This window comes from Helianthus annuus, chromosome 13, assembly GCF_002127325.2.
Source record: "Helianthus annuus cultivar XRQ/B chromosome 13, HanXRQr2.0-SUNRISE, whole genome shotgun sequence".
Classification (NCBI taxonomy): Eukaryota; Viridiplantae; Streptophyta; class Magnoliopsida; order Asterales; family Asteraceae; genus Helianthus; species Helianthus annuus.
Window position 1 is genome coordinate 79,148,279 of NC_035445.2, and position 21,592 is coordinate 79,169,870.

At 40.8% G+C, this 21,592-nt stretch overlaps 1 protein-coding gene across 1 annotated transcript in view; it reads left to right on the top strand.

Moving 5' to 3' along the window:
• The first annotated feature begins 6,494 nt into the window (after nt 1–6,494).
• The window catches only part of LOC110901111, a 51,615-nt gene continuing 36,517 nt past the window's right edge, over nt 6,495–21,592 (top strand). The window contains exons 1-8 of the mRNA XM_035982244.1: nt 6,495–6,628; nt 6,732–6,859; nt 6,955–7,039; nt 7,141–7,273; nt 7,355–7,563; nt 7,699–7,819; nt 7,910–8,101; nt 8,200–8,268. Of these exons, the coding sequence (XP_035838137.1) occupies nt 6,495–6,628; nt 6,732–6,859; nt 6,955–7,039; nt 7,141–7,273; nt 7,355–7,563; nt 7,699–7,819; nt 7,910–8,101; nt 8,200–8,268 (1,071 nt within the window). The remainder of the gene's footprint in view (nt 6,629–6,731; nt 6,860–6,954; nt 7,040–7,140; nt 7,274–7,354; nt 7,564–7,698; nt 7,820–7,909; nt 8,102–8,199; nt 8,269–21,592) is intronic.

Genomic DNA, 21,592 nt, shown 5'->3' on the forward strand with positions numbered 1-21,592 from the left:
ATCCCTGCCCTGATTTGTTACTCGAGTTCTGATTCACTGATGCTGTCTGACTGAAACTGCGGGTGCTGCCAGTATCCATCTTCTTCTGAGGCTGTGCAGAGTTGGACCCCTTGTCCGTATCATTCCACTTACGTTTGCTATCAGCAGCAGATGCAGTGGAAGTAGTGGCAGCTGTGGTAGTGCTAGAAATACGAGGTGGCAATGAGTCGCTCTCCACTTCCTGGTCAACGATCTTATGCGCCAATCTAACAATCTGTGTTAGGTTATTGAGGTTCGCCGCTGTAACTAAACCCTTCACCCGTGGAGGTAACCCCTTAATAAACAACTCGATTCTTCGGGACATGGGTCGGGACAGAGTCGGACACAAATCAGCTAACTCATACGACCGCTTCACATACGCCTCAATTTCAGACCCCACCATTTTTAGATCGTAGTACTCATTCTCTAACTTCTGTATTTCGTCTCGAGGACAGTATTCCTCTCTCATCAGTTCTTTGAAATCATCCACGTAGTGGCGTTTGCTGCCTCAATACCTAGCAGTTGGACCTGGGCATTCCACCAGGTCAAGGCACCATCCTGAAGCGTGCCTGCTGCAAACTTTACTCTATCCCCAACTGGGCAGTTACATATCGCAAACACTGACTCCGCCTTTTCGAACCAGCGTATAAGTCCCACAGCCCCTTCAGTGCCACTGAAGGTCTGTGGCTTGCAATCCATGAAAGTTTTAAAAGTGCAGACCGGTGGGTGAGGCTGGTTTTGTGGCGCCGGCTGACCTATTAACGAGAGAAAATAAACCAACAAATAAGACTCAAGTTCACGATTCAAAGGAAGGAATGTCTGGTACATGTCATACCAGCCTGATAAGCTGCCAAGGCTGCAGCCACCTGGGCGTTGAGTAATTCCTCTAGCTCAGCTTGAGTCATATAGATTTCGCCATGTCCGCCACCGCGGCCTCCACCACGTCCACCGCGTCCACCACGACGACCTCCACCACGTCCGTTCATGATTCTATAAGTATGGGAAGAAGTAACAAATTAACAGACCATTTCAAGCGGATGTCAAGTATTGCTATAGTATTCACAGTTTTCGAGGTTCTAATACAACATTGACTAACAACGCGGGATTCCTTTTTCACACTAGTCGAGATTTACTGGGACTCACATGCACCTCACGTTGTTATTATGTGTGCACCCATAATAATAACCTGATTTGCATGCTTATCTCAGTTCCTCCCTACTCATGTTAAAAAAAAGGTTTCCCAAAATTCATACAGTACGACCGTCGATATCACAACATAGAGCATGTAAACCCAAGAAGAGTTCTACTCTTAAAAACACGTAGTATGGACAGATAGCATAGTAATTCGTATTGTAATATCATGCGTGCGTTCGAGTGTGATACTAATCATCAGTATGTACAAACTATGCTATGCAATAGTAAACAGGAGACGAACCTTGCTGCCTGGAGCTGAGTGTCATGGTCCATGTCGTATCAGTATGTCGTATCAGTTCAGTTATAGTCTGGTTTTATAAAACATTTTTAAAACCAAATTCACTATAACCAGTGGCTCTGATACCAAACTGTCACACCCCCAAATTACCACCTAGGGAGTGTCCCTGTGAGGCGTGTGACGACTAGCAATGAGCCACCAATTACATTGAATCACAAGTTTGAAATAAAGTTCCATCATTTAAGAATACTGAAATCCCAAACATAAGTTGTTCAAAAACCATAGGTTCAGCGGAAGCGTTAATGTATCATACTGTAAATACTATTCAAACAACCACAATAAATAAATGTCTGATAACTAAGTTCACCAGTGTAACCATGACCACTCTCGCCCTCCAGCCAGCAAGTTCCTGTGTTCCCAGTATCTAAGGACCTGCGAGCATGTAACACACGTATCAGACAAAGCTGGCGAGTTCACAGTTTTAGAAAACGTTTGTTACCCGTTGTATGTAAAACAGTTCAATAATCAATGCAAGTAATATTGTTAATATCTCAATTCCGAACAATGACGGCTCCTGAAATACACGACTGCCCTTCCCACGTACTCCTATCTAGTACTGGGCCAGACTGGGTCATTAGTTCACCTCCGTCCTCTACAGGCACGGGGTGAGGGTGCCAAACCTAAGTAGCGCTACTAACTAATACCCGATGAGGGACTTACAAAAGATGATAGGTGAGAATATTAACCAATATACTCGTTTTTACCCAAAGACTCATTCCCCCCATGGGATACCCACTGACTGTCCCCAACCACTGGGACGCATGCTCGAATGTAGTGAACTCACCTTTGGTTTGCTCGGTAGGATTTGCTACTTGTTATTCAGTAAATCAACGCGTCCTATAAGGTTACCAGTTATAGTCAGTTTACATGTACTTAGCGTACAACTATTTAACTTATGCGAGGTTCACATCAAGCATATTCTTAGCTCATAACACACACACATGTGACTACCCGACATGCCAAATACATACATACATAACCTGTTTGTACACCCCTCGAACCCAATGTTACACACATAAATAATTCAAAGGTAAGCCATGTAAGAACATAATTACTAACAAATCTAAACACGTATTGTCCAGCCAATTCCTACCCCATGCAGTCACCACTTTGGCAGTTTGCTCGGCCCAGAATGGTTGGCCCAACAACTTGTTTTACCCCTTTTGAAAATTATCCAGCCCTATTCTTTTATAAGTGCTCATGAAATCCAAAAAGGCCCCAGCCCCTTTGTACATATGAAATCGGTCACATATCTGACCCAGATCCAAATATGAAGCTCATTTGGGTTTTATGTTACTTATGTTCATTATTCAGCCCAAGACTTACACATACAATATGTAATCGGTCCATGTACAATTATTCGTTGTCCGCATTCAACATTCAAGCCCAGTAAATACTTCAACCCATATGACCAAAATTATTCCATGAATGTCAATCTAAACATGTTCACCCTAAATCACAACATGATTATTATTATTTATTAACATACTCGGGTTATCTTGCCAGCTAGTCACACATGGTACAAACATAAATGTCAAATGAAGTGGGCCGAACAACCCAGTTATCCGGCTGCTACTACTGGGCCAACTTATACCCCTTATATAGAGCATGTTTTGGGCCCAAGAAGTCACCTTGTGAGCCGATGTATGCTACTGGAAAGACATAGGTATTAACCCAGTCATATGCGGCCCAATAGTCCCCTAATATATGAAACCCAGTTAATCACCCAGTACCCAGATTCATTATCGCAATCATCCCGGTTTTTACCATCCCTAGCTAATCTATTGGACCTCAAACAGTTTTATCAAACTTTGCCTATGTCACCCAACAACCCATCAAGTTGTGACACGTACGGATTTTATGACAACAATCACCCATATATATGTATGCATATATGCAATTAGAGATCGGCTAGCATGTACACATCTATATTCGAGCATTTATCACACCAAGATCATAACACCACATAACACCTTTGATTTCACAACTATAACCTATCAACCATGTGTTAAATTCCTATTTGTACTCTTAGTCTAAGCATCATTATCATCAAGCAGTTTTGAGATTGAAACTAACCAGCTTGCCCAAACATAAAATCTAGCACATGTTCTTATAGGATCAACGATTAACAGGGTGAACAAACAAGAATAGTACTAACCGATGATGGTGATCCTGACTGGAATTTTGCTACGGCCGTTCACACTTGATTAGGGTTTGCAAATATGATAGTGGTCGTGCATTACTCTCTAGTCTACGCATACATATAATAGAGAAGGGAGTTGGGCCGAGTTCTCTAATATTAAGGGGGTTGGGCCAAGTAGCATTAAGTTAAGAATTATTAAGGGAGGTTGGGCCAAGATACTTATAAGTGATGGCGGCCCAATGACTTCTGCAAGACCCAACTCAACCCCGTAGCCCACTTGCACCAACATACACAATCACATTTAACGACCAGCAAGTTTACTAAAGTCACGAGTGCAAAATAACTTTTATCATCGAAGAGAGACGTGATGGAAAGAAATAATAATAAAACGGGATCGCGTAACGAAGGGGCACTAACCTTGAAAGTTCGGGTTGTCACACTGCTCCCTACATCATCTCAATTTTATGTAAGATAAGTTATATATAGAGATTTCATACTCTATTGATGTATTACTTTAGTTATATGTAATTTACTTTTTGCTGATTATTTTTTATCCTTCCAACAGGTCATTCCTGAATGTATCCTTCCAAAACACTATGATTATTCGTCAAATGATGTAATCTCTACTGTAGTTACAGAAAACAACACGTTTAACGTTCTCATTGAAACATCTGACGGAAAAGTAGGTTTTTCCGTTGGTATTGATGTAATTGTTAGTCAGTTACAGCTGAAGGATGGTTGTTTTCTATTTTTTACAAAATCATTTGGTAATTTTTTCCATTTAAAAGTTTGTGGGAAAAACGGTCTTGAAATGAATTTTCCGGATTTAGAGGTCGACGAGGTAAGTTACATATTTGTACGCCATTGAATATTTTATGCATGTTTATTTTAATTCAGTTCTATATATTAAATTTTCAGACTGACGTTGCACCTATCGATGCTGAAGATGATGTTTATGAAGTATTACCTGGTGGTGTTCGTCATTTTGTTCGTACGGCTGGTGATCGTTATTTTGTAAGTTATATAAACTTTATATGTTTCTTTCTAAACACTGTTATTTTGGTTTCATAATTTTAATTAATTTTTTTTTGTACAACAATACAGAGGATTCCCGATCCTGTTTCACGTATGGCTAGACTTGATGAAGGTTTAAGAGATATCACCGTTAGACTTAATCATCTGGATCCGCCAAAGCAATTTACTCACGGTACCAGACGTGAAAGGAAAAGCGATGGATCTGGATGGCGATATGCTTTAACTAGTTGGAAGAAGTTTATGAAAGCTGCTGGAATTAAGGTCCGTGACAGGGTTTATTATTCTTTTGATGAAAATGACCAGGTTTTGAGTGTTGATCTGGTTGTACCTTACGTTAGGCTTAGTCATTAGAGATAAAACAATTATGTCATGATTCCATATGTTACTTTTTAAGTTTTTATATGGTTTTTATGGTTATTGACATTTGTTTTGGTTTTCAATTTTATGTTTTTATATTTTTTCATATATTAACTGTTATTTTAAACAATCAATTTTGTCATCATTTTCAAAATCTATTGTATATGTTTAACAGTTAATGGTCAATTGTCACATTTAAAAAATCATTGACAGATTCTAATGAAGTTAATAATTTATTAAAAAATGAAAGTAAACACACTTTTTTCTTAAACATTCAAATAAATTTAACATTAGTTAAACTAATATTTATCCCATTTTTAATGAATATTGTATATCTCTATATACATAAAACTATGATTGTCAGATTTAAACTTGGATTATGCCTTCGAAATGATACAAAATAAGTTTTTGTCAACTATATTTAACATAAATAACCAATTAGTTATATTTCTTATTATATTATAAATTCAACTTTCAATATATATCTATAGAGATGATACAATACAATACAATATAACCTTCATTTTCTTATTATGTATTTTCAAAAAAATTTAAAATCTTATACCGAAATCCAGTGTATATAATTAACATGTATAGTTTCCATTTATGCAAATTTTCATAAATGTTAATTACCTATATCGATTTATAAATTATTTTGTTTCCTTATTTATTGTATTTTAAAAAAGATGTTTATTTTGATTACATATATTAATATTATATTTCTAAAAATAAAACGTTCTATTGTTTTATATAAATAGATCAATTGTTTTCTGTTTATGGCAAACAATTAGTTTTTCAACACCCTACTTCTAAACTTATTGCATCTTAGCTACAATGGAAATCGAAGGTCAGATCACCTTGCTGAACGACATTGATGCTCTTTCCACAAACTACACTATCAAGGTTAAAATTGTTAGTTTGTGGAGGAAGAAAATGAGAGCTAACGAAAGAGAGACTTATCGTATAGATATGATACTGATGGATGAGATGGTAAATTTTTGATTTATTCTTTTTTGTTTTAATTAGACTGAGTTTCATATCCTTTTAAGATATCTTTTGCATGTTTTTATGGATTTTACCTACAGGGTACCAAGATCCAAGCATTTTGCTTGCATAAGCTATTTTCAAAGTTTGAGAGGCATCTTATTGTTGATGAATGCTTAATCATAAAACGTCCTTCTCTTGCTGCCAACACTACGTTTTTCAAGATTGTACCTAACAATCAAAAGTTATCTTTTCACTACCATACGTTGGTGGAGAAGTGCAAAAATTGGGATGGTCCGCAGTATGTTTTCAATTTTGTTGATTTTAACGATGTTCTGTCACAGAAAATAAAGGAGGGTACCACAGTAGGTATGTATCGATCGTAATAATTTTTCATTATTTATATACATTAATATTTGTTTTATGTATTTTTTTATGTTTTTTTTACATATTTATACTTTAATGATGTGCTGTTATCTATTTTTCAATATTTTTTTAGATGTCATTGGTTATGTTTGTGTTTGTTATAACATCGAGGATACGAACAAAAAGGATGGTAGCAAAGGGAAACGCCTTAATCTTAAGCTTCAAGATATTGAGTAATAGCACTATTCATAAAATATATGTTTTATATTATATATTAGGCTTCCAAATTTACAAAATGTTTTTTATCTTATAATTTTTTGTTATAATATTTTGTAGAGATGTTCAGATCGATTTAACTCTTTGGGATGATTACGCTAAGGACATGTATTCTTACATGGTTAGTGAAAAGCGTGAAGCACATGTTGTCGTTGTTGTCCATTTCGGTGCTGTTAAGACATACAAAGGTATTTAGTTCAAACCAATTTACTTACCTCATATTACAATTTATTTAGATGTTGATACTTTATATATATTTTATTTAGTTTGCACATTACAATAGGAAAATGGGGTTTGTCTAATAACTTTGATGGTTCAAGAATTTTCATTAACGACAACTTTGATGACATGCTATTGTTTAGGCAAAAGTAAGTCATATTATAATAAATATTTATTTATTTATTTTTAATGTTGTTATTTATTTATTTTTTGTTTATTGAAGTTTATTTTTATTCAAACTGTTCTATAGGTTTCTTGCAAAACTTGCTGCTTCAACTGAGTCGAGTAGCCATGCTGGGTCATATATCATGTGTTCTGTCGAAGATGAATTTTTAAAGAACGATGTTTTTTCACCAATTGCTTATCTTGGATCAATCCTAGAGGTTCTCATTAACAATTCATATGTTATATTTTAAATTATATGTAAAGTTTAGTCTAATTGTTGTCTTTTGTTATGTAAACAGCCAAAGAAAGTTGTTGTTGTTGGGACTATCGTTGCAATTGTTTCAGATAAGATGTGGTATTATGATGGGTGCAACTATTGCAAGTCCAAAGTTGAGCAAAAGTTTGAAACATATGATAAGGATGATGGAACAAGTGATGTTAAAGATGAGAAGTTGTATCAATGTTCTAACAAGGATTGTAATAGTAAAGAAGTTTTCCCGTTGTCCAGGTAAAATGTTTTTTAATTCCTACTTTAACCTATTGTTGTGTTATACAAGACAATGTAGCTTGTATCATTATATATTCATGAATACGTATGAATTAATATATATACCTTTTTAAATATTTAAACTATGTTTTTAAGGTTCAAAATACCGGTTCGTGTTCAAGATTCAACTGGTACGGTGACACTTACATTGTTTGATCATGAGGCGATGAAGTTTGTTGGTAAAACTGCAAAGGAACTTATAGAAATTCAGGACGAGGTTATTTATATTTATACTTTATTAAAAATCAGTTGTAATTAAAATTGTATATATTTTACATAACCACACCGTATATTATGTAATATATAGTTATTGAGGTCGAATGAGAATCCCGGAGAATATCCAGTTGAGTTTGAATCATTGCTTAACATAAAGTGTGCTTTCATGATTAAAGTAAGTGACTTTAATATTGTGAATGCTGTCGAGAATTATGGAATCTCAGTTGTTACCACTGATGAAGACATATTGGATAAGCTGAACAAAAAATTCAAAATTGACCAAGTAAGCTTACGTTTTCTAAATGTAGATATACATTTACTTTCATAACTGTTTAAAATATCTTCAACAAATTTTATTTTGTTTTCTCATTTTTGTTACAGCTTGATGTATCTGATTCTTTTGGTATGACTCAGTCTGAGTTCCAAGCTACCGGTGGTGACAGTTTCAAGGTATTCAATTGGAAAATCTGTCACACCCCCAAATTACCACATAGGGAATGTCCCTGTTAGGCGTGTGACATACCAATAACGAGCCACCAATTACATTGAACCCATACAAGTAATAAATAAAATCCCCATTATTAATAAAAACATCTTCAACAAGTTTTAAACGAAAATCAATAAGTTCAGCGGAAGCAAATAGTAAACCAAGTTAAACTGTTTCAAAACCAAAGTATAGTTTCATGAAATCAATCGCATAAATCCTCCCAGTCGACCCATGACCACTCCAGCTACTCCAGACAGCAAGTTCCCCAAATCCAAGATACCTAACGACCTGCGAGCATGCAACAAGTGTATCAGACAACGCTGGTGAGTTCATAGTTTTACAAAAACGTTGGTTACCAAATGTTTAGTTAATCCATTGAAGTTAATTCCGAAAGTAATGTTGAAAACAATGTTGATAATACCCCAATACAAGACGGCTTCTGATTATTTTGCCCTTTCTCCAATGCTCCTATCAAAGCATTGGTCATGACTAGGTCATTAGTTCAACACCCGTCCTCCCAGGAACGGGGTGAGGTTGCCAAACCTAAGTAGCGCTACTAACTAATACCATGTTACCTTCCAAGTAACCAAACAACACGGAGGGACTTTAAAGGTGATAGGATGAGTATATTATCCAACATTCCCGTTTTACCCAAAAGACTTATCCCTTCCCAGGATACCCACTGACTGTCCCAACCACCGGGACGCATGCTCAAGAGAGATGAACTCACCTTTGGTTTGCTCGGTAAGATCAAGTACTTGTTTATCAGTTAATCAAACACGTCCTAAAAGAGTTACCGATAACAATCAGTTTTTGCATACAAGTAGTCACATATTTAATACACACATTGAACAAGTAACGTATAAGAAATGCACATATCGACTTTCACACAAGTCTTAACAGTTAGTCACGTAACACAGCCGTCTACTGACATTATATAGTCCATACAAAGGTGCGGCCCTGTTTACCAATTAAACATGTCCGGCCCAATCTCGAAGTTCGCTACACATCCAATTCACAATCCTACGGCCCAGATTCGATTTACCAAAGTAACCCGGTTATAACCCAGTCCAAACACTTAACCCGCACCCCTTAAATCACGGCTCACTTAATATTGGCCCAAACAGTTCACAAACTATACCAAACTCATTGCACACATTGCACCAGTATACACACCACATAATACTTACAAATCCAAATGTGTGATTGGGTCAGTTGGGGGTTTCATTTAGCTACAGCCCATCAACCAATTATAACCATGCAACTAAACGATTAACCAGACCCCTAACATCAAGAAATACTTGTTCAATCATGAGTTCATACATCCGTTATCATGACATACATTATTTTATCACATACATTATTTTATCACATCTCATCATAATCAATACAAGAAATTATCGATTAATCATCCTCATAATATTCAGATCAGATCGCATGTATTCATCAGTTTATCATCTTCATATAAAATCTTAGTTCATAATCAGCATTCATACGATCCTAACAATACCCAGTCATGGTTCTAGCAAACCCTAAAGCATACAAGAATTCATGAATATTAGTGCAATTCAGTAACAACCACACATATCCGTGAACAATCTATCATGATTAAAACAAATATAAGCATACTAACCAATCGCTATCATACAAATATTCACACAGAAACCACCAGTTCATCACGTAGCATACGATTGTTATTAGCGGGATCAAACATGCAACACCTAATTCTTTTCTAACTTTAAACCTGGTTTACTCATGTTTGCTCAAGATCAACGTCTTCTATAGTGGATTAGTTAGTATCTCTAATAACATGAAGTCCCTAACCCTTATTCATCATGCAAGAATCAGGTTTCCTTATTTACAGAACATAGATGTGGTTCAGTTAATCAAGATTTCACATAACACAATCACTAATAAAAGTTAGCGTAATTATAAGTCTACTAACCAGAAACCTTGATCGACCAAGGTGATGCACCGAGAGGGGGGGGGGGTCTGCTATTGCCGTGCGTGTTCTTGAGAGAAGGGTAGGGTTTGTTGTAATGGATATATCGATTATTATGATATGCAAAGAGGATACGTGCAGTTATAATATAAATCCAATCTCAACACAAGTGGGTCGATTATCCTCTAAAACCAATATTGACACAAGTGGGCCGATTATAACAAACAGTACCATTGGGTTGCAAGGATTGGGTCATGCTAATATATATATATATGCAAGGTTTAGGGAATCACTAGTTTGGTAAGAATGTGTCACACCCCCAAATTCCACCTGCGGATAACACCCGCTTCGAGGGCGTGACTGACCAGGATCCAGCCACCAATTATACTGAATAATTAAGTTGATAACAAAAGTAATACTTACTAACCATAAGATTAGCAAATATCAAGTTCAGAGTTTAAGGTTTCAAGTTCAAACAGTAATAAGTAGCGGAAGCATAAGTAAGGTAGTTTAAACAAGTTCATAGTTCAAAATGAGATAACACCCAACACAAGGGTGGACAGACACTACTCGTTCCCAAGCAGCAAGCTCCTTCGTCACTGGTTACCTGCAAAGCATGCAGTAAGGGGGTCAACAATAATGCTGAGTGAGTTCACTAGTTGTCCAGTTTTAATTACCAAAAACTTGTTTCACCAGTTAATTTATCCGTTTATACATGCCATGGGGAGCTACCCCAAAAGTTAGCGACTAAACTGCTTTTCCAATACCGAACACTAGGTAACCGTTTGCGTTTCCGCAGGATGCCCCGATGTCAATGTTCTATCATCATTGACGGATGCCTGAGTACATTAGTTCACGACCGATCCCATACCATGGCACGGTGTGAGGTTGGTAAAACCTAAATAGCGCTATCAACTAATAACCCGTTCGCCTGGCCCCGGCGACTAATCGTATTATGTAGTAGGGACTTGAGTGATAGAGTTGCGTTTAGTGCTGTTTGGTTGCATTCCGTATAAACAGTAATTAACTAAAAGGTTTCCCAATGACAAGGGAAGGAAAAGTAAGTTTGTTCCCAATAACTAGGGAAGGAATGTAAATGGTATCCCCTTTACAAGGGGATAGGGTTGTTTTAGTCTCGTGTCCCAAACCACCGGGACGCATGCTTTTAAGTTGTGAACTCACCTTGGGTTGCTCGGTAGATTATTTTACCCGGTCAAGTAAGTTGGTCACCACGTCCTAGCATGGTTACCAAGTATGGGTCAAGTTGGGTACAAATAAACATATAGCGAACACGTATGGCAACACATACAGCAAACACGTATAACATGCGTAACAATAAACAGTTGGGTTATTGGGCCAGTCCTAAACATACAATCAGCAGCAACAACACGTAGTCCAGTCAACAGTAAGCCCAACAGTCAAAGCTCAATAACACCAAAATAGCCCAGTCGAGATAAGGGTGGTTACGACTCACAACCGAGGTTACGACTCGCAACCGAGGTCTCGGTTCATCACGTTTTGGTTACGAGTCGCAACCAGAGGTTACGACTCGCAACTAGCGGTTCCGACTTAGCAGCAGTGGTTACGACTCGCAACCGGATTCGACTCGTGTTGATTGCGACTCGCAACTGGGAGGTCTCGACAAAGCTTGATGTGGTCTCGAGTAGCAACCAAAGGTTGCGACTCGCAACCGTGATTACGTGCACTGAGGATCTTCTAGAACTTGAGCAGATGTACTATCCACTAACATTGCATTTTCATGAAATATTGTACTAACCAATGAAATTGCATAAACATGTTTTGTTGTCTAACCTTTGTCTAAAACAGATCAAACTCACCAATTTTTGAATATTCAAGCAACCTTCAAACTGTTCATCTTTAATCATAAATTGTTCATCATATTTAGACTTTTATATCCAACCCGAAACATGCATACCCAGCCCTTCATTCGCAATCTTGGAAGTATTTTTGTTGCTAAGTATCATCATTAATCCAAAACATCCGAAACATGCTAATCACTCAGCTAGATCACACAATATTCACCCTTCTATTTTTAGCATGTTACAAACAAGAACATTCAAACACATAGTCATCACAATTTCGGCTAAAGCTTTTTATAATGTGCATAAAACTTAATCAAGCACTAACCAATAACAATGCTATCTAACATACCACTAATAATCAATCCGAGAACCATATTAACCAACAAAACACTAACCGGTTGATGTTGAGGGTGTGAAGATCCGATGAACCGACTTTCGGGTGGTGATCTTGAGCTCGATCCGGGGGTCTTGGTGTCTCCGGTTGGTTCCGAGTAGGAAGAGGAGATGAAAGGAGGTTGATGATCTTAGGGTTTTAGGGTTTAGTGAGAGGAGATGAGGGTGAAAAATGGAAAAAGGGTGTGAGGGTTGGGTTATATAGGATCTCGAGTTGGGGCTAGGGGGTTCCGGGTTGGGTTCTCGGTCACAAGGCCCTAACCGGCCCAAACCGGTCCACGTTCATTGTTCACTCGAGACCACTCCGGGTCTCGAGTCGGGTTGAGGTTTCGGCTCATATATAACTCACACACACACACACACACACACACACATATATATATCTATACGTACACATAGGCACCCAACACGTAATAACAAGCAATTCATAATTTTTCACTTAATAGTTTACGTACACACATGTTACATCGAAAGGTTGTCCGGGAAAATCCGAGGTGTCACATTATCCCCAAGTTTTAAGAATTTTCGTCCCGAAAGTTAAGGCAGCCACTGTCAAGCTAGTGTAAGTGAAAGCGTTTCAACGGGGTGTCACATCATCCCCCTGTTAGTTTGGAATTTCGTCCCGAAATTCGGCTGTAGCTTCAGTGCTGGGGTTTTCGTTAGGGAACAACTGGGGATACTTGTGCTTCATCTGGTCTTCCCGCTCCCAGGTATACTCTGGGCCACGTCGCGAGTTCCAACGGACTCGTACAAGAGGTATTTGGCTACGTTTGAGGATTTTGATCTCTCGATCCGTGATCTCAATCGGTTCCTCAGTAAAGTGTAGCTGTTCATCAATGGTTAGTTCCTTGAAAGGAATTACGAGCGTTTCATCTGACAGACACTTCTTCAGATTAGATACATGAAAAACGTTGTGTACCGCACTCAGTTCTTCAGGCAAGTTCAATCTATAAGCAACTTTACCGACCTTCTCGGTAATTTCGAATGGTCCAATATATCGCGGATTAAGCTTGCCCCGTTTACCAAAGCGAACCACACCCTTCCAGGGTGAGACTTTAAGTAGAACCCGGTCGCCGACCTGGAATTCCAATGGTTTCCTACGCTTATCAGCGTAACTCTTCTGACGGTCACGAGCTGCCGCCATGCGTTGTCTGATCTGGGCAATCTTTTCCGTTGTATCTACCACCATCTCTGGGCCCGTGATTTGACTATCACCGATTTCTGCCCAGCAGAGAGGTGACCGGCATTTACGACCGTACAATGCCTCAAAAGGTGCTGCCTGTATACTAGTGTGGTAACTGTTGTTGTAGGAGAACTCTACTAGCGGTAGATGCTTCTCCCAATTCTTGCCAAAATCGATCACACACGCCCTAAGCATGTCTTCTAAGGTTTGGATGGTGCGTTCAGACTGCCCATCCGTTTGCGGGTGATAAGCGGTGCTCATATCCAAACGTGAGCCAAAGGATTTGTGCATAGCTTGCCAAAGTTCCGAAGTAAAACGAGCGTCTCGGTCGGAAATAATTGAGGTTGGCACCCCGTGCCTCGAAACTACTTCCTTTAAGTAAATCTCCGCCAAGGTAGAAAACTTGTCTGTTTCCTTAATAGCCAGAAAGTGTGCGGACTTGGTCAATCGGTCTACTATTACCCAAATAGTATCATTTCCGCGTTGAGACCTAGGTAGCCCTGTAACAAAATCCATGGAAATCTGCTCCCATTTCCATTTCGGGATTTCTGGTTGTTGGAGTAGACCTGTTGGCTTCTGGTATTCTGTCTTGACTCTTGCGCAAGTCAAACATTTGCTGACGTATGCTGCTATGTGGGCCTTCATACCAGGCCACCAATACGTAGTCTTCAAGTCGTGGTACATCTTGTCCGAACCAGGATGTACTGAGTAGCGGGACTTGTGGGCTTCATCCATCACGAGTTCACGTAAATCTCCATAGAGTGGAACCCAAATGCGCCCTGTTACATAGTAAGCGCCATCTTCTTTCTGTTCTAGTCGCTGTCTCGATCCTCGCAGAGACTCAGCCCTGATGTTTTCCGGTTTCAACGCTTCAACTTGAGCATTTCGGATCTGGGTAGGGAGGTTAGACTGGATGGTAAGTTGCAATGCTCGCACGCGCTTTGGTATAGTGTCCTTTCGGCCGAGGGCGTCTGCCACGACATTGGCCTTGCCCGGATGATACTTGATGGCGCATTCGTAGTCATTCAAGAGTTCGACCCATCGACGCTGTCGCATGTTCAATTCCTTTTGCCTAAAGATATGCTCGAGACTCCTGTGATCGGTGTAAATAGTGCACTTGGTACCGTACAGGTAATGTCTCCATATCTTAAGAGCAAAAACCACTGCTCCCAGTTCCAAATCATGCGTTGTGTAGTTCCTTTCATGTGTCTTAAGTTGTCGTGAGGCGTAGGCAATAACTTTCTCGCGTTGCATTAACACGCAACCGAGCCCATGAATAGACGCGTCGCAGTAAACCACAAAGTCGTCAGTGCCTTCAGGCAACGAGAGAATAGGGGCGCTACAGAGGTTATCCTTAAGCCTCTGAAAAGCAGATTCCTGTGCTTCATTCCACTTGTAGGCGATGCCTTTCTGAGTAAGTATAGTGAGGGGTTGTGCAATCTTCGAGAATCCCTGAATGAATCTGCGGTAGTAGCCTGCCAAACCCAAGAATTGGCGAACTTCAGTGGGAGTCTTAGGCGTAGGCCAGTTCTTTATTGATTCGATCTTAGCGGGGTCGACATGAATTCCGTTCTTGTTAACTACATGGCCGAGGAAATGGACTTCTCGAAGCCAGAAGTCACATTTAGAGAATTTGGCGTACAGCTGCTCGTTACGAAGGAGTTCCAGAATAAGGAGTAGGTGTCGTTCATGCTCTTCTTGACTTTTCGAATAAATCAGGATGTCATCGATAAACACAATCACGAACTTGTCGAGGTAAGGCTTGCACACTCAGTTCATGAGATCCATGAAAACCGCAGGTGCATTAGTCATTCCGAAAGGCATAACGAGGAACTCGTAATGACCATAACGAGTCCTGAATGCAGTCTTAGAGATGTCTTCATTACGAACTCTCAGCTGATGATAGCCTGATCGCAGGTCAATCTTAGAATAGTAGCTCGATCCTTGCAGCTGATCGAATAGGTCGTCGATGCGTGGGAGAGGGTAACGATTCTTGATGGTAACCTTGTTCAGCTCACGATAGTCGATGCACATTCGGAATGTGCCATCCTTCTTCTTGACAAAGAGTACTGGTGCTCCCCAGGGTGATGAACTAGGACGGATAAATCCTTTATCCAAAAGTTCCTGTAGTTGCGTAGAGAGTTCCTTCAGTTCTGCAGGGGCTAGACGGTACGGTGCACGAGCTATGGGTGCTGCTCCGGGAGCTAGCTCGATTTGAAATTCGACCTGACGGTGGGGAGGGAGTCCAGGTAGTTCCTCAGGGAATACCTCGGGATAATCACGTACTACAGGAAAATCTTCAATCCTCATTTCCTTTTCGTGGGTGCTGGTGACGAGTGCTAGGATTGCGGTGTGCCCTTTCTGCAAACACTTCTGGGCTTTCAGGAGCGAGATAATGCCTGTGACTTCTCCACCTTTGTTGCCTTGGACGATGAGGGGTTGGCCAGAACGGCGAGGTATACGAACTGCTTTCTCTTGACAGAGGATCTCAGCGCGATGTTTGGATAACCAATCCATACCCACGACGACGTCGAAGCTTCCAAGTTTGACGGGGAAAAGATCGATACTAAACGTGTGGCCAGATAATTCTAGTGTGCAGTCGTGGATCATGTGCGTGGCCTCGATGTTCTTACCATTAGCTATCTCGACGATGTGCTTAGAACTTAATAATGCGGGCGAGTGCTTAAGTTTCTTACTAATGCGAAGGGATACATAACTGGCATCGGCACCGGAATCAAATAACACAGAAACATAACGATCATCAAGTAGGAACTTACCCGCCACGACGTTGGGGTCGTTCCTCGCTTCTCCAGCTCCAATCACAAAAGCTCTTCCCCTTGCACCATTTCCAGCATTGTTGTTTTGCTCAATGTTCCCAGCTCCCTGATTGTTGTTGCGATTCTGATTCAGTTCAGGGCAATCCTTTCGCATGTGCCCGGTTGCCCCACATTTAAAACATGCCCGGTTGTTTCCCTGTTGCTGTTGCTGTTGGGGTTGTTGCTGATTCTGCCTTGCTGGGAACTGACTCCTACAATCCTTGGCTTCGTGCCCCATCTTGTGGCATCGCTGACACTGGCCCTTGTTACACGCCCCATTGTGGTGCCTGTTACACTTGTTGCACTTAGGGTAGCTTCCCCGGTAGCCACCCTGTTGCTGAGTGCCCTTGTTGTTGTCAGTTTTCCTTTGCTGAGCTGGGGCCTGAGTAGAGTTAGCATCTTTGCCCTGATTTCCATCCCACTTTCGTTTACCATCACTAGAACTTCCTTCCGCAGCACTGATCCTTTTGGGCAACCTGCCCTCCTCCACAGCCTGGTTGGTGAGTTTGTGGGCAAGACGAACCACGGGCTGTATGGCAGTGAGGTTGGCCGAGGTTACATGGCTCCTGATTTCTGGGACTAAGCCCTTGATGTACAATTCGATCCTTCGGTACATGGGTCGGGACATGTTTGGGCAGAGAGCAGCATAGTCGTTGGACAGCTTGGTGTAGGTCTCAATCTCTGACCCAACCATCTTGAGTTCATAGTACTCGTCCTCGAGTTTGTGGATGTCATCCCTGTGACAGTACTCTTCCTTGATCATATCCTTGAAATCTTCCCATGCAGTAGCGTTAGCAGTCTCCAAACCAAGCATTTGAATTTGCGCCTTCCACCAAGAAAGTGCGCTTCCCTCAAGAGTACCAGTAGCAAACTTCACCCAATTAGCAGGGGGACACTCGCAGACAGCGAAGACAGCTTCGACCTTCTCGATCCAGTGTAGAAGGCCTATGGCACCCTCAGTGCCACTGAACGGAAGAGGCTTGCAATCCATGAAGGTCTTGAAGGTACAGACACGTGGTTGCACAGGCGCAGGCTGACCTATAGGGTGAGCTGCGAAAGCTGCAGCCACTGTGTTGAGCAGGTTAGTGAACTGAGCCTGAGTCATGTTGACGTTTCCTCGTCCGCGTCCACTCATTGTCTTCATAACCAGAAAACATAGTATGAGTGTGGTGTCGTAACATAGCGAGAATAAGATAGAAGAGAGGAGGCGTATCTATCTAATCAGGCAACTAGTACGTATAGTAAAGCAGAAAGCATATGACAAATAAGCAAGTAAATATGGGTCCGAGCTATGAGGTTGGATAAGTCGAGCCTTGCACTTGGAGTGTAGTGTCGTCACGAGTCACGGGTTATAGTCTGGTTTTTCTCAAAAAGATTTTCCCCTTTTTAAAACCAAGTTCACTATAACCAATGGCTCTGATACCAATCTGTCACACCCCCAAATTCCACCTGCGGATAACACCCGCTTCGAGGGCGTGACTGACCAGGATCCAGCCACCAATTATACTGAATAATTAAGTTGATAACAAAAGTAATACTTACTAACCATAAGATTAGCAAATATCAAGTTCAGAGTTTAAGGTTTCAAGTTCAAACAGTAATAAGTAGCGGAAGCATAAGTAAGGTAGTTTAAACAAGTTCATAGTTCAAAATGAGGTAACACCCAACACAAGGGTGGACAGACACTACTCGTTCCCAAGCAGCAAGCTCCTTCGTCACTGGTTACCTGCAAAGCATGCAGTAAGGGGGTCAACAATAATGCTGAGTGAGTTCACTAGTTGTCCAGTTTTAATTACCAAAAACTTGTTTCACCAGTTAATTTATCCGTTTATACATGCCATGGGGAGCTACCCCAAAAGTTAGCGACTAAACTGTTTTTCCAATACCGAACACTAGGTAACCGTTTGCGTTTCCGCAGGATGCCCTGATGTCAATGTTCTATCATCATTGACGGATGCCTGAGTACATTAGTTCACGACTGATCCCATACCATGGCACGGTGTGAGGTTGGTAAAACCTAAATAGCGCTATCAACTAATAACCCGTTCGCCTGGCCCCGGCGACTAATCGGTATTATGTAGTAGGGACTTGAGTGATAGAGTTGCGTTTAGTGCCGTTTGGTTGCATTCCGTATAAACAGTAATTAACTAAAAGGTTTCCCAATGACAAGGGAAGGAAAAGTAAGTTTGTTCCCAATAACTAGGGAAGGAATGTAAATGGTATCCCCTTTACAAGGGGATAGGGTTGTTTTAGTCTCGTGTCCCAAACCACCGGGACGCATGCTTTTAAGTTGTGAACTCACCTTGGGTTGCTCGATAGATTATTTTACCCGGTCAAGTAAGTTGGTCACCACGTCCTAGCATGGTTACCAAGTATGGGTCAAGTTGGGTACAAATAAACATATAGCGAACACGTATGGCAACACATACAGCAAACACGTATAACATGCGTAACAATAAACAGTTGGGTTATTGGGCCAGTCCTAAATATACAATCAGCAGCAACAACACGTAGTCCAGTCAACAGTAAGCCCAACAGTCAAAGCCCAATAACACCAAAATAGCCCAGTCGAGATAAGGGTGGTTACGACTCGCAACCGAGGTTACGACTCGCAACCGAGGTCTCGGTTCATCACGTTTTGGTTACGAGTCGCAACCAGAGGTTACGACTCGCAACTAGCGGTTCCGACTTAGCAGCAGTGGTTACGACTCGCAACCGGATTCGACTCGTGTTGATTGCGACTCGCAACTGGGAGGTCTCGACAAAGCTTGATGTGGTCTCGAGTAGCAACCAAAGGTTGCGACTCGCAACCGTGATTACGTGCACTGAGGATCTTCTAGAACCTGAGCAGATGTACTATCCACTAACATTGCATTTTCATGAAATATTGTACTAACCAATGAAATTGCATAAACATGTTTTGTTGTCTAACCTTTGTCTAAAACAGATCAAACTCACCAATTTTTGAATATTCAAGCAACCTTCAAACTGTTCATCTTTAATCATAAATTGTTCATCATATTTAGACTTTTATATCCAACCCGAAACATGCATACCCAGCCCTTCATTCGCAATCTTGGAAGTATTTTTGTTGCTAAGTATCATCATTAATCCAAAACATCCGAAACATGCTAATCACTCAGCTAGATCACACAATATTCACCCTTCTATTTTTAGCATGTTACAAACAAGAACATTCAAACACATAGTCATCACAATTTCGGCTAAAGCTTTTTATAATGTGCATAAAACTTAATCAAGCACTAACCAATAACAATGCTATCTAACATACCACTAATAATCAATCCGAGAACCATATGAACCAACAAAACACTAACCGGTTGATGTTGAGGGTGTGAAGATCCGATGAACCGACTTTCGGGTGGTGATCTTGAGCTCGATCCGGGGGTCTTGGTGTCTCCGGTTGGTTCCGAGTAGGAAGAGGAGATGAAAGGAGGTTGATGATCTTAGGGTTTTAGGGTTTAGTGAGAGGAGATGAGGGTGAAAAATGGAAAAAGGGTGTGAGGGTTGGGTTATATAGGATCTCGAGTTGGGGCTAGGGGGTTCCGGGTTGGGTTCTCGGTCACAAGGCCCTAACCGGCCCAAACCGGTCCACGTTCATTGTTCACTCGAGACCACTCCGGGTCTCGAGTCGGGTTGAGGTTTCGGCTCATATATAACTCACACACACACACACACACACATATATATATATATATATATATATATATATATATATATATATATATATATATATATATATATATATATATATATACGTACACATAGGCACCCAACACGTAATAACAAGCAATTCATAATTTTTCACTTAATAGTTTACGTACACACATGTTACATCGAAAGGTTGTCCGGGAAAATCCGAGGTGTCACAGAATGGGCCTAAGCCCATTTAATTGGGTTGCCGTAAAAACTCGGGCGAACCAGCCCCCCATATGCGCGACACAAGGTTCGGGCCCAATTCACACACTCATCCACATACTCGTACGTATCAACATTTAGTAATATCATTATCATCACAATTGTTCACTTATTTTTATTGTCGCAACGAATGTGAAAGTAGGATAACGAAAACAGGATTGCGTGACTAAAAATAAGGACCTTGAAAGTTCGGGTTGTCACATCATCCCCAACTTGAAAGAAATTTCGTCCCGAAATTTGACAAGTAAGCTCAGAGAAGTGAAGCGATAGAAACTCTAATTAAACTATATGTAATGCTACACAAATAATAATCACAAATAATAATCAAACATTACGCGCAATCACTAAGCATCCAGATAATCGCACAGACACCCCGCTAACCAAATTGTAAAACAGGATTGCGAGGTCAGTTGGGTGCCACATCATCCCCAACTTGAAAGGAATTTCGTCCCGAAATTCACCAAGGATATTGAAAGTTAGTCCCACCGTTGAACAATCGGGGATAACAGAGCTTCACCTGATCTTTGCATTCTCCCACCGCGAATTTCCACTATTTCTTAAGCTTAACCGCTTCCCAAGGGGTTCAAGTACAAATCCTGGATCTGCGACTAGGTTCTCATTTCCATATATGTGTTTCTGGTTGCTAATATCCTACCTTGACTTTCCCACATGTCAAACTTCGTTCCCATGCGTGGCTATCTGGGCCTCCAGGCCCGGTCACCCACATATGGTCTTCAGGTTTTAATACTTCCTATCAAAACTCAGATGATTAGGATATCGAGATCCGTGTGCTACGCCTGTACCAGTTCCCTAATGTTGCTATGTAGTGAGGTCCATATTTGTTCCACGAAGTAGCAAATATCGTCCGACCTGCCCAAGGTTGCTTCCCCATGCCCCGTATGGGTCCATCTTGGGAACTCTCTTCCTTTCGTTCTTCAGTTTGAACAACGCAAGTCTGATCAAGTATGTTAGAGTCGATAGCAAGCTGCAAAGCTCGTGCACGTCCAGGTTTCACAGTCGTATTCATTCCAAAGTTCCATCCAGCGGTGCCATCACACGTTTAGCTCACACGGGAGGCCCTTGTGATCGGTCTAGGTAGTGCATTTGGTACCGTCCAAGTAATGCCTCCAACTTAAACCCAAAGACCAAGGCTTCCACCGCAGGTCGTGACTCGTGCAGTTCTTCCTGTAA